The sequence below is a fragment of the Boleophthalmus pectinirostris genome, unplaced genomic scaffold (genome assembly GCF_026225935.1).
Source record: "Boleophthalmus pectinirostris isolate CB_2022bp ecotype Guang Dong unplaced genomic scaffold, ASM2622593v1 HiC_scaffold_3, whole genome shotgun sequence".
In the NCBI taxonomy this organism is placed as follows: Eukaryota; Metazoa; Chordata; class Actinopteri; order Gobiiformes; family Gobiidae; genus Boleophthalmus; species Boleophthalmus pectinirostris.
The window spans coordinates 41,511,087-41,523,658 of NW_026571299.1; the positions used below are offsets into that span (position 1 = coordinate 41,511,087).

The following is a 12,572-nucleotide window of genomic DNA, read 5'->3' on the forward strand; positions in this document are numbered from 1 at the left end:
GTTATCTAAGGAGGTTTAGAATGCAGATGGAAAACAGTGAGCAAGATTCATCTGTGTATTTGCAGTTGTACGGCAGTCCTCAAACGGCACTCCGTGAAACAAAAAGTTCAAGTTAGAGAAGCCCTCAGATTAACTGTGTGCAGCAATGTGCACAACCTTGTGTCCACATGGGTTTATGTTTAGTTTGTCTCATACAGAATCTGTCATGTTTCTTGTTTGGTAAGGTTCAAGAAAAAATATTTTTGAGAATACTTTTGACACTGGCTGGTCTATTTGTAGCCTTGGTCTACAATGTGCCTTTTAAACAAAACACAACATTTAGGAATAAATAATAATATAAATAAACATAAGAACGTTTTACTTACATTATAGACTAAAGATTTGGCATTTAAGAAGAATAGTTCCACTGTATTGTTCTCTTTCAGATAGGTTATCCTTTCAATGTAAAATCTGTAAAGAAAACCCACAACATAACAAAAACATTATAATGTGTGCAGGATATTTTTTTAAAGTTCAGCAGTCTGCGTTTAAAATACAAAGACAGTATTCACTTACTGCCATCTGCTGGTCAAATATATAGAATTCCCAGCCCCAAACTGTGTAATAAGCAGAGCAACCAAGTTTCAAGTGCGTTCTTAATAGACTGACCTTACAAGGAACTTAAGTTCCAAATTACCAGACGTTTTGGAAAAAGCATGATCTAGGACTTTACGATCCAGCTGGAGCCAGTTCCTTTGGCCCCTGAACAAAGAATAAAGAGAATGAATCATGAGAATGTAGTGCCTTTAATCTTCCTTTTGCCTTTAATTGTATAAAAAGGGACCATGTATGTATTAATACAAGTGCAGGCTACTTATAGTGTACTTACGTGTCATCTATGAAGCATAGCCCAAAGTACTCCTTTTCTTTGAGGTTAAAATGGGATGCGACCAAATCTAACAACTCGCGAGATAACAGCTTTGGCTGAAAGGTACAATAGAGAAAAAAGGAAAATGATTTATGGCAAAATGTAACAACTGTTATACATTTTAAATGAAGATACTGACCTGAACTAGAAGATCAAGCTTTCTGTCATCAAGGAGATCAATCTGACACTGTCGTCCTTCTGTCATCTGCAAAATACACAAACAAACAGCACATTAGTTAAAAGCATTTACTGAGATATTTATTTAGTCATGATAAACCCCTGATCACACATATTGATGGAACTTGTCTTTCCAGTAGGCCTAATTTATTATTAATTAAATGAATGTTTTATATAATCCCAATAGCAGTAGTAAGTCTATAAACATGTGGTTTCCAACTGCTTGGCCTCCACAGTGGAAAGTGAGGGTCATAGTGGTTCAGGCTGAAGACACCCTGTGGCACCATGGTAAACTCCAGTCTGCCCACTACTGTGTCCTTTGCCACAACAAAGCTGCTATTGCACTATTGGAAATCTTGTATGAATATACAGTTCACAATATGACGTGACACCAAATGTCTGTATAGTATATGCATGAGCACATACAGTATGTCTATAGAAAAGAAGACACTGCTCATAGAAGGTATTAGAACGATCCAGTGAAAGCATGGATTGTCCTTGTTGAAGCCTGTCTGGGCTGTGTCCCTGTGTGCAGCTGAGGGGAGTGGGGTCTCCCTGATAAAAGGCAGGGCAGTGTGGCAGAGGTCGCCCTCTGCATCCTTGTCATTAAGCCCTTTAATGTGCCCTCTTCACATGACCCTGGGCCGTTGACCTGCTCCCACTGTGCTGTATCCACATGGGTCTTTGAACATAGCACACAGCTCTGTTATTAGCACTAAGTCACTATAACTACAACAACAGATCTCCACACAAGAAGGTGTTGTGTCCTTTAATAAAGAGGTCAGCAGAGCACTAGTGGGGTTTGAGCAGCCTCACAAATACATCCAAATATTGCTACTACCAGTATGTTAAACTCAAAATCTACAAAGAGCTTTTCAAAGCCTATAATCTGGGCAACAATAAAATAGCGCTTTGATCATATAATTCCTAAACTTTGTAATAAACATATAAAACTTCAAGCACAGCATCATTCAGTCAGTTCACTTTAAGAATATGGCCACAGACATGCTGACAGAGCTCAGGTGTGCCCACAACAATGCATTTCACAAGTGTTTTACAGGCTCTTGACTCACCCAAACGGTGAGATCAAATAGAAGGTCATGCTGCTTAACTAGCACCATATGCTGTAAGAGAGTGCCTTGTTAGACCCGCACTCTCACACACAAACACATGCATACACTAATGAGCCAGACAAGAGAAAGTGTGTGCTGACTCAAAAGCTAACAACATCCAATACATCTGGCACAAAGCAGTTTCTTACTATAGTACTTTCTCTTAGTAAGTAGACAGACGTCATACCTGGTAGCACTTTCTGACCCTAAACCAAGTCTCCAGAAGTCGCTGACATGGGACGAGACCGTGACTGTACCATCTCTGCAAAGTCTGGTGGGCCAAAGTCCAAATAATCTGGCTACTGGATACCACCAAGTCCTCAACTCCACGTAAAAGCCGGACGGCCATAGTGGTCTTCAGAGGAGAACCGTATGTGATGGAGTCTTAGCAATGTGTCTCCCAGCTGATGTGATGTTAAGAGAGGGGAGAAGTCAGTACCCTGCCTGAGTCGGACTGGGCTCTGGGCCAAAGCACTGTCTCATACAAAGAGGAGCAGGGCAGCAGTGATAGGCGCTGTCTGGACTGCATATGAGAGCACAAGTGTAGAAAAAACAAAGCACCAACACTAGAAAGCTGCAAAAGCTATTAACACATTAACAACAAATTCAAATATATAAAAGCAGGGACAGAAAATTATGTAAGGGGCAGAGTGTATGTAAAATTCCACAGTACTAAAACTTGTACACTAAGGAACAGGTTTCATACATAGTACATAATAATTGTGATACCACTATGCCAATAAAAACACAAAATAATAGCAGTTGTAACTATGTGGTTCAAGACGACTCTAAAACTATTCAGGAAAAGTAAATTTTTGTCCATAATGTGTTTACACTAGATTGTTTTGATTAATATCTAATTTTCAATACTTTTGACAACCTTCTCATCATATTCTTTTCAATACATTTTGAAAAGAATACGATGAGAAGTGTATGGAAGATAATTTTTTTAATCAAATTTGGAATTTTAAATGCTGTTGAATTTCTCACTGTGAAATTTTAAATTCTGAAAAAACATGTTTGAATTATTTTTATTATGAATTTTAGTTGCTGAAATTTTAAGTGTACACATTTTCAGTGTATAAAATTCAATATAAAAAAAAATCACCTTTTAAATATTCAGCACAAATATTTTCAAGCCTTCAAATTCAACTGTCAAAATTCAGAGTGTAAAATTCACAGTGAAGAAAATTCACAGTAAAGAGCCAAGATGCCAAGGCAGAAGCAGTCAATCCAAAGTGATCCGATCTAACTTAGTAAGAAACAGGAGATGTTGCAGTGACGCGATCTGATTGGTCAAAATTCGCCTCATCAAAACCTCATCTCTTTGATTTGTTAAGTGTAAACCCCGCCCACAGATGAGAACAGCCAATAGGAAACAGCCTCCGTCCTCCTCGCTCACATGATCGATTGCTTCTGCCTTGGCATCTTGGATTTTTGCTGTGAAATTTTTCATTGCAAATTTTACGTTCTGAATTTTGACCGGTGAATTTGAGGGCTTGAAAATATCTGTGGTGATTTTTTTGTTTGTTTTGAATTGAAAGTAAACTTCAAATTTCAGCCACTAAAATTCAGAATAAAAATAACTCAAGCATCATTTTTCAGAGTTAAAAAATTCAAAGTGAGAAATTCAGTCGTATTTAAAATTCGAAATCTGATGGAACAAATTATCTTCCATAGAAGCGCTGTGTAGGTACATGTAAAGTCCTAATTTGTAGACATGTGCTCTTTGGAGGGGACAGTTGAAGGCTATGTTAGCCAAAACACGCTGATCCACATGTTTTCTATCCTTATTAGCCAAGATGCAATAAACAAAAACTTTTAAACTTGTCTAAATTAGTTTTTGTTGTCTGATTTTTTACACATTTTTTGAGATTTTACCCTACAGACAACTACTGATTTTTTTTCTCCAACCTTTAATTTCAAGACCAAACACTAGTGGTAAACAAGGTAGAGTGAACCATGAAGGACCTGTCTATTGATTTACCTACCAACACTCAATACTGGCTGCCAATTATAATGCATACAAAACAAAACAGCTTCTTCAATTTTCACCCTCTCAGGCTCAAATTAAGTTTAAGTAACAGGAAAAATCTGATATTTGGGAAAAGATCCAATGAGTTCTGGGATGTTGCAGATTTGGTCCGGTGTGGTAAATCAACATTGAAGACTGAAAATGATATGAACGCTCACTTTATTTGTATATCACTTTTCATAACAATGAAAACATAAAGCAGAGTGTAACAGCTTTACAGTGGCAGAACAACATCACTTTTTCAACAAACAATTTATCCTTTGTAAAGCACAAAAGTACTTTGCACTTCTGGCAGGACGTTTGCGAGTGGCCATTCTTGCACTGTCTGCATCGTCCACGTTTATCAGCATGGATGGGAAAAAAGGCTCATAAAATATGCATGTGGAGTAAGTAGGTAATTGGAATTTAGGCGTTGCAGATTTGCAACAGGTGCCTGGAGAGGGTTAAAACTGATGAATATGGATTTGTGGAGCAATAACATAAAATACATCTTCTCATTGTCACAAAACTTTCTTAAAATGATTTAACTACTTTTAATTCACTTTGGTGTGTTGTTTTATTAGTCTGCCCAGGGTGTGCATGGGATCACACTGTCTGAGATGTGGAGGCAATTTCCTGAGTTGGAACAGACATCTCCACCCATTTTATTCAGCAGGAAAAATAAAATAATGCCTTCAGTTTGAATCTATGAGGTATTACTGGCAATAAATAGATACAGTTATGCTTTGATGCTTGAAATGGCTTAGGAAAACTTTAGCTGCAATTAATATCAAATGAAAGTCCGCCTGATTCAAATAAACAGGCCTAGGGGAGTGAGGCCCAGTCTAGGAACAATATCCTGCTGTTTGGGTTTGTGAGTCTGCTTCTCATAAAGTGCCCAATGTCAACACAGAGCTCTTCATTTTCACTTATAGGACCAATATTACATGCCCATGCATCACATAAAAGGGACTTTAGGGCTTATGGCAACGCACTATGCCAGATCATGAAACACTGTAGCTTTCATGTTGGAGGGGAAGCTACCTGCTTGACTCTAGGTGTTGTTGCTTTGCCTGGAATGTTTCACAGTATGGCATAAACCTCATCTATCTTGCATATATCTTAAAGGTGTCTATTGCATGAATTAATATATTATTATGGATTGAAACAGACAAAATATGTTGTAGAATTGTGTCATATTCATATAGCACGAAAATGTTTGATACATTTTAACACCATACAGTTACATCCTTTGATGATAATCCTCTTGTCATGAGCATACAACATTTTGCACACAACTGAATAGACATTTAAGCTTCTTTCAACTGTTTTTGAAAGTCTTATGAACATGACAATAATAATGCCGACAACATAATGACAATGACATTGCACTGTGAACTGCACAAAGGCAGATTTATTGCTGTGAAAAGCTTTTGTGAGGTGTAACAAGATTAGGGCCCATAGCTCATACCTAGAGGGCAGGATTCAGCATAAGGACTGGAGGAAGAAGGCAGATAGTTAGACAGACAGACATGCGATGCCACAGCTGCCTGGAGCCAATGCCAAACATATGGTGGACACAAGCTGCTGTTTATCACGAAGCACACACGTGGAGAACTAGCCAGTACGTTCAGATACAAAATGTTCATATGAAAAAACACTTTAAAGATCCACCAGCTCAGAATTTCAACCAGCTGAGTTCAGCCCTCAAACTGTCCTCCACAAACATAACCACTTTGAAATACTACCTTCACCTCTCAGTGCAGCAGCAGGTGGAGGGCTTGTGCTTTGTGCATAAACAACATGGCTCACATTTTAATCCCAGCCATGTATTTCAAGTAAAGGGCCAAATATCAGTTCTAACAACTACAACTACATATTTACGCTATAGCATTTAAACAAATGCTGTATGTTTGTTATATAGCAAAGTACTATGAAGACTTTAAGTTATCAGGACTTCATCACAGCAAAGTATTAAACTCACATTAACTTGGAAATTACATTTCAAACAACAACATCAAGGCCTCAGATATTCAGCAATGTCATAATATATAAATAACTGTGACATACTGAGATATGTCATATCTGAGAAGACAATGAGTAACCTCAACAAACATGTTTAACTAAAAACACTCCACTTTGTTCCACCTTGTGATGTCATGTAGTTATATAGGAAGTGCTCCATTGTATTTTTAAACTCCATTTACCTTCATGAGAATCATTTGGCTGATTTCAGACCTGGAATTACCAATATCACCTAAACAAAAGGTAAATAGTGTCTGTTAACTTGAAAATTAACACTTCATGACATCACAAGGTGGAACAAAGCATTTTGAGCTTTGATAATAGACCATTTTGGTAATATGGGACATTTAAGATACATTTGCAGCTAGAATTTGATTCAGTGATTTCATGAGCAGAGATAACTCAAGGGGAAAAGCCATCTCACTTTTCTAACAAGCCTCTTGTCACCATCCTGGTACCACCATGAGCTCATAGAGTGACCTCCTGTGAAGTCATAGCAGTCATGTGCTGAACACAAGACCCAGGACTTAAAGGGCCATTCTTCTCCAACTATTGTTCCGCCTGGCTCCCTCATGCAAAATCCATTGTACTGGAAATGCACTACCTGCACCACACTCATACCACCAGCAGAGGGCGGAATTGAATGTCTGGGGACAAAGAGCTTGCTGGTAGACTGCCTTTTCTATGTAATCTCATATTTATTCAATGTCCTACTCGACATGAAAATACAATATCTGGCAAATTAAGTTTAATATGTCCGAAAATTATAATGTGTCCTAAATATAAAAAAATAAATTAAGAAATCACAATTAATAAACTAGGTTAATGCAACAATATAGATGTGGACTGTCAACTGAAATTAGTCATTTATTTGTAGACTACATCAGTGTCTGGAAAGTAATTCTGTTCCAATCTGACATACACCTTTGTTGTCAGCTCTATAGCCACAACATCTGCTTTGCCAGATACGTGCTCTGTGTGGGCTTCCACTGCATGACGTTTCATTAGTCACCCATCTACCTGAACAGGGCTCATGTTGTGCGTAAAGTAGGTTTTCCCTTGATTAACCAGCAAAATCCAAATGAAAATCCCGCTGATGCAAACACCAGCCACACTGACCATCACCTAATTTATACATTTACTTCCTGCCTGTAGAGCCCCAGAACAGTTGATTTCCTTGCCCAAATGCAGTACAGGGCTGGGGCTGGTTGTGTGGTTCAGAGCAGCAGCTGTTGTACACACGGGGCTCCAGCTGACGGCCCGTGCCTCATAGTGGGAGTGCATCTGACATGTGAAAGGCAGACATCCGAAACGCCATCTTTGACACGCTGCCAGGAGCCCGGACCACATGCGCACACCATCCTGTCTGTAAGTCCCCTCGTCTCTCTCCGCCCAGTGACAGAGCAGGTGCACCCAGCTGTCACCATCATTTGTAGTCATGCATCATACATGCATAGATTAGGCTCATCAAATATGAATGACAACCATCCTGGGCATGGAGAAATCTTACATATGCACTGTGCACGACTTGTGGACTTACAAGGAGATCTTGTCTGAGCTTACCCCTGACCTCCCATCCCCTAAAGAGAAAAAAAAAAACATGCAGGCTCTTAAGACAATCTAGCAAAATGAACATAGGGGCATGGAAGTCTTTACTCTGTAGCTTTTACACATGTGTTAATCCAAGGAGAGAGAGATGTTGAAATCTTTAATAATGTGTGAATCTGACAAAGGAAAGACAGAAGACTAAGGATGCTTACAATATAACAGCACAAAACCAACAACAAAAAAGCAAGCACAGACTGGGACTGCAGCTTGTGTCCATATGGGATCTGAAACCATAGCAACCCAATATACAGTATGATTTTATTGCCCAGAACATACTCATAAAGCCACATTTTCACTTCCTCATATCAAATAAACTGCTGGGAGGAGACAGGTCAACATAAGTTCTCAGTGATGTTGTTCTCACTGATTTTGATCTCACTTCATGTACTCCGATAAAAAACTAACATCATGTGATAGATAAGAGTTTTCTGGTACTACCTTGATTAGTCACAAAGTCAACTGGTTTCTCTTGATACTAGATTAGAAGAGTCAAAAACTAGAGAAGAAGGAGCCAAGCAAATGGCATACTCCCTCACCAGAAAAGTTACACAGTGCACCTTTAAGACTCAAATGTAGTATCGATTGAAAAATCTATCAATCTAGACTACATTTTGTATTAAACAGTACATTTGAGACAGACCTCAGTGACATCATTGCCAAAATGCTCTCCCTGGGGCACATTCCATGCCAAAATTGAGAGCTTAACTGAATTCTGATTTTGTCAGTACATCTGTTTAAGAGCCACAAGCACAGTTAATTACAGCCAATTAACACCATGTGACAAAGCTCCCTTTACCAAATGAATAGACAGATTTTTGTGAGTGCGAGACGCTACAGTGAAGCCCGTCTTTGTGCAGTGAGGGGGGTAGGGGTGAGGAGACGAGAGGAAGGGCCCGGGGCTGCCACCCTCAGATAAGCGTGTCTCTAACCCCTTTTAGAAACAGATCAGAGCTTATTTGTACTTATGTGTTTCATCAATGTACTCATTTCTTCTTGTTCCAAAAGAAAACAAAATGTCAAGCTAACTGAGCTTTTATTGAAAATGCTGCCAAGGAAAAGCAGTCATTGATTCCCCAATACTACTACTACTACTACTACTATTACTACTACTTACTACTACTACTACTACTACTACTACTACTACTATTACTACTACTACTACTACTATTACTACTACTACTACTACTACTACTACTACTACTACTACTACTACTACTACTACTAATAATAATAATAATAATAATAATAATTATTATTATTATTATTATTATTATTACTATAATAATAATAATAACGCACTGTTAAACAACAGAGAACTAGATAGATGTTTGATTCTGGGATTCTGCAGAAATCCACTGAGCCTTTACTGTACACCTTTTGTCTTTGCAAAGTATAATAAAGTACTGTGTGGTCTTGGCTAGTCAGGAACTTAACTGCATAGGGCAATCAGCACTGAATTGTGAAACATAGAACCCAAAACTCTAAACTCTGGTGCCTGTATCTGGATCAGCTGTCATCAACAGACAATTATTTATAGTACACAAAAACATTGAAAATGATCATATATTGCAATAACTAATAAAAATTGAATGTTAAAAAGCAGTAAAAATAAAGTATCCAAACATTATGGTCCCTCGAGAGAGTACGTATTAAGCTGAATGTCACTCGGGGCTATGCTCTTATCCATAACCCAGATGCTGTGAAGAGGAGGCTGAGGTCAGGGAGAGGGGAATGCTGGGTGCCCTCAGAACATAAAGAAGGAAGACATTAGTTTTCAATATCACAGTCAGCTCAATAGCTCCAATAGACATCTCTACAGGGGGCCACATAGAAAGCAATGGAGACGAAGCAGCGAGGGGGGGAGGGGAAGGATCCACCCCCAACAAGAGGAACTAATGAGCCTCGAGGCAAGAAAGACGATAATATTACTGTTTATACAAATCTGAAATTCTGTCTAAAAATGCACCTGGTGGCTGAGAGTGTCACTTTAAATTATAATTGTCTTTCAATTGTTATTTGTCAGCTCATTTTGTACATTTTTGTTTTTGCATTTCTTTACGGCCTCTGTGCCTAGAGCAAGAGAAGTGCTATAATGTTTATGTTGCTAATATCATTCGAAATACATGTCATAAATATATTGGGCAAGTCGGAAATTAATGTTAAGTACAATTAGTGCATTAATTTCTTGTGTGTCTCCCTGAACAGATCCTTGTCCTTATTACTAACCTATTTAGAGCCTGTTAATTACATTCTCATGGCTTAATGATACAATCGCCAATAGCATGCAAGCAAGTACTTTCCTATTATGCTGGATAATTATTTGGTCATGCTTCATTCCACATTGTTTGAGGCAATGTTTATCTCATTTGGATAATGTTTTCAACGTGAATTTATTCAGGAAATTAACATGGATAAGACAAACAAAAGAAGTTACTTAAAATTACTGCTGTACCCTTGAATAATTTCTTGGATTTATAGATGTTATAGCGCCCTTGCTCCTTAGTGAGCCAGTCCGCAGCAGATATGTGTAACAATACAGCTGTCAATCAATTGTCGGCTTATCACCCAGTACGGTGCTTGCTTTAGGTCTTCCATCACACATTTGATTACTTTTCATAAAGGACCTGTCTATAGTGATTTATTGTCTATGTGCCATGTGTCGCAGAAAATGAAATGGATCAGAGCAGATGTGATGTGTGGCAGTTTGCTTTACTTTTGAGTGAATCTTATGTTATGTTAGTTGTAGTGGAAAGACTGTATTAACATGCTGCAGTTTGAATTAAATCTGTTTAGTTCTCCCATGATTATAACTGAGCAATTAACAGAATTTTAATTGACTGAGGTTCAGTCATCTGTAATTGTCAGTGATATACTTGGGTCTTTTGAATCAGCAGGTCAAAGCATGTGGAAGAGTTCAGAGTAAAAAAATCTATAATTTTTTTTTGCTAAATGGCAGTGATTAAAAGCAGAGCGGTAGGGCTTTAGTCGTTTAACCGATTAATCTGTTCACGATGTCTTAGTTGACCAAAATTTGTATTAGTCGGCTAATTATTATTATTTGATAATAAGGACTTATACGAGACAAAAGCAGAAAGGAGAAAATAGTGAGTTAACTGAAGAATGTTTGTATTTCTATGTAAAAAGGCAGACTAAATCGATAAGACAGATTTAACTTGTAAATTTATATAAATACACCAAGTTAAAAGTACTTTTTCTACATAAATAGTTTTTTTTTGCATGAACTGTGCAGTTATAGTCTTGTTTGTGCTGTCAGATGCATAGAGATGCATCATAGTTTTGCGAGCTTTTGCAACAGCCCCATTTTAAAAGACTAATCGATCAGCAAATCAGCAAAATTTCTTTAGTTGACAACAGCTCTAATTAGACATTTTGTTTATGTTCAGGAAATGAATACTGAAAGTATTTTTTTGTTTTTAAAAGAAAGAAAGAAAACTAAATCAAACATCAGTATTGATCCAAAACCTAGGGATCATTATGTTCCTCATTTACTCACCCTACTCACAGTCCTGAACACGTCCTGTCAGTGGGGGACATTTTAATTTAGAGATGTTTAGTACTGAGCTGCAGGGTGCACCGCTCACACGTGTACTTCACTTGTGTCTTAATAGTTTACCAAAAGAAAGCACATCAACAATTACAGGCTAATTGACCAATAGTTCTTGCAAAGTGTTTTTCTTTACCAGCTGTAGTGGAGCTAGATGAACAGTAGGCCTATATACGTATTTACTGTGTTTTGCAAGACTTTTACAGGTTTAATATTACACATACTTATACAAAGTCTGAGGACCCTTTTAGCATCGCTTTAGTTTTTCCAAAGGATTTTCAATGAGGTCACTTTGCAACAATTTGCATCTGTTTTCCTATATGTAAAAACTTTGGTAAACTTCAGTTGGACAGGGTAAACAAATGCCAGTACTGCTTTTCGATCTTATCTATTTATTATAAAAACCTGCACTGAAAGCTAGTTCAAATGATTTCACTTTTTTTGCTCCAAACTTTTTCATGATTTTTTTCTATCCAGTTATACAGTTGCATTTTGAATATCTGTAATAATTTAATGATATTAATAACAATAATTTAACTACAAGTATTTTATAATTAAGTCATGTGTCTCTGCCTGTCTGTAGATCTCTAGTTTAGATAATGTCCAGATTGTATCCCAGTGGCCTAGGTCAATTTATCTTATTTACGAATGATAATTAGCTCAGTTGGTAGCTCCTATCTCCACAGATGAAATAAGTCTGACAAATCACATCTGGCCATAAAAGCTCTTCCTCTATAGACTCACTGTCGACATTACACAGCACAAGAGAGCCATGTTCTTCATCCTCCGCACTAACCTTGACTTCTATGGCGTATTTCTGTCCCGCATTTGAATATAGATGGTCTCAGTAGATTCAAAGCTCCGGAACTTTGTGGCTGTGACAAAAGACAAAGCACAATTTTAGAGGGGGGTGAGTTCATAAACAGTTCACCAGGGAGTTAGTAGCTAGCAACATTGAAATCAGACTTTTCAGTATTATCAACATGGATCCTTGACAGCTACTAAACTATTGATGAGTAAACAGTAAACACACATGTTTCAGGTATTGATTTGAAAGATGGACAAGTCAGAACTACATTTATTTCAAATGAAATTATCAATTTAAATTCTTTTCAAACAAATGAACAAACACAAAGCAACAGTGGGTGTAAAGTGTGTCACAAA

At 37.7% G+C, this 12,572-nt stretch overlaps 1 protein-coding gene across 1 annotated transcript in view; it reads right to left on the minus strand.

The window, feature by feature from the left end:
• frmd4ba (FERM domain containing 4Ba) overlaps window positions 1–12,572 on the minus strand; it is a 44,080-nt gene that overhangs the window by 20,454 nt on the left and 11,054 nt on the right. Inside the window, exons 2-6 of the mRNA XM_055160861.1 lie at window positions 12,205–12,283; window positions 1,047–1,112; window positions 869–963; window positions 649–741; window positions 366–450 (exon numbers count right to left, since the gene is read on the minus strand). Of these exons, the coding sequence (XP_055016836.1) occupies window positions 366–450; window positions 649–741; window positions 869–963; window positions 1,047–1,112 (339 nt within the window). The 5' untranslated portion in view covers window positions 12,205–12,283. The remainder of the gene's footprint in view (window positions 1–365; window positions 451–648; window positions 742–868; window positions 964–1,046; window positions 1,113–12,204; window positions 12,284–12,572) is intronic.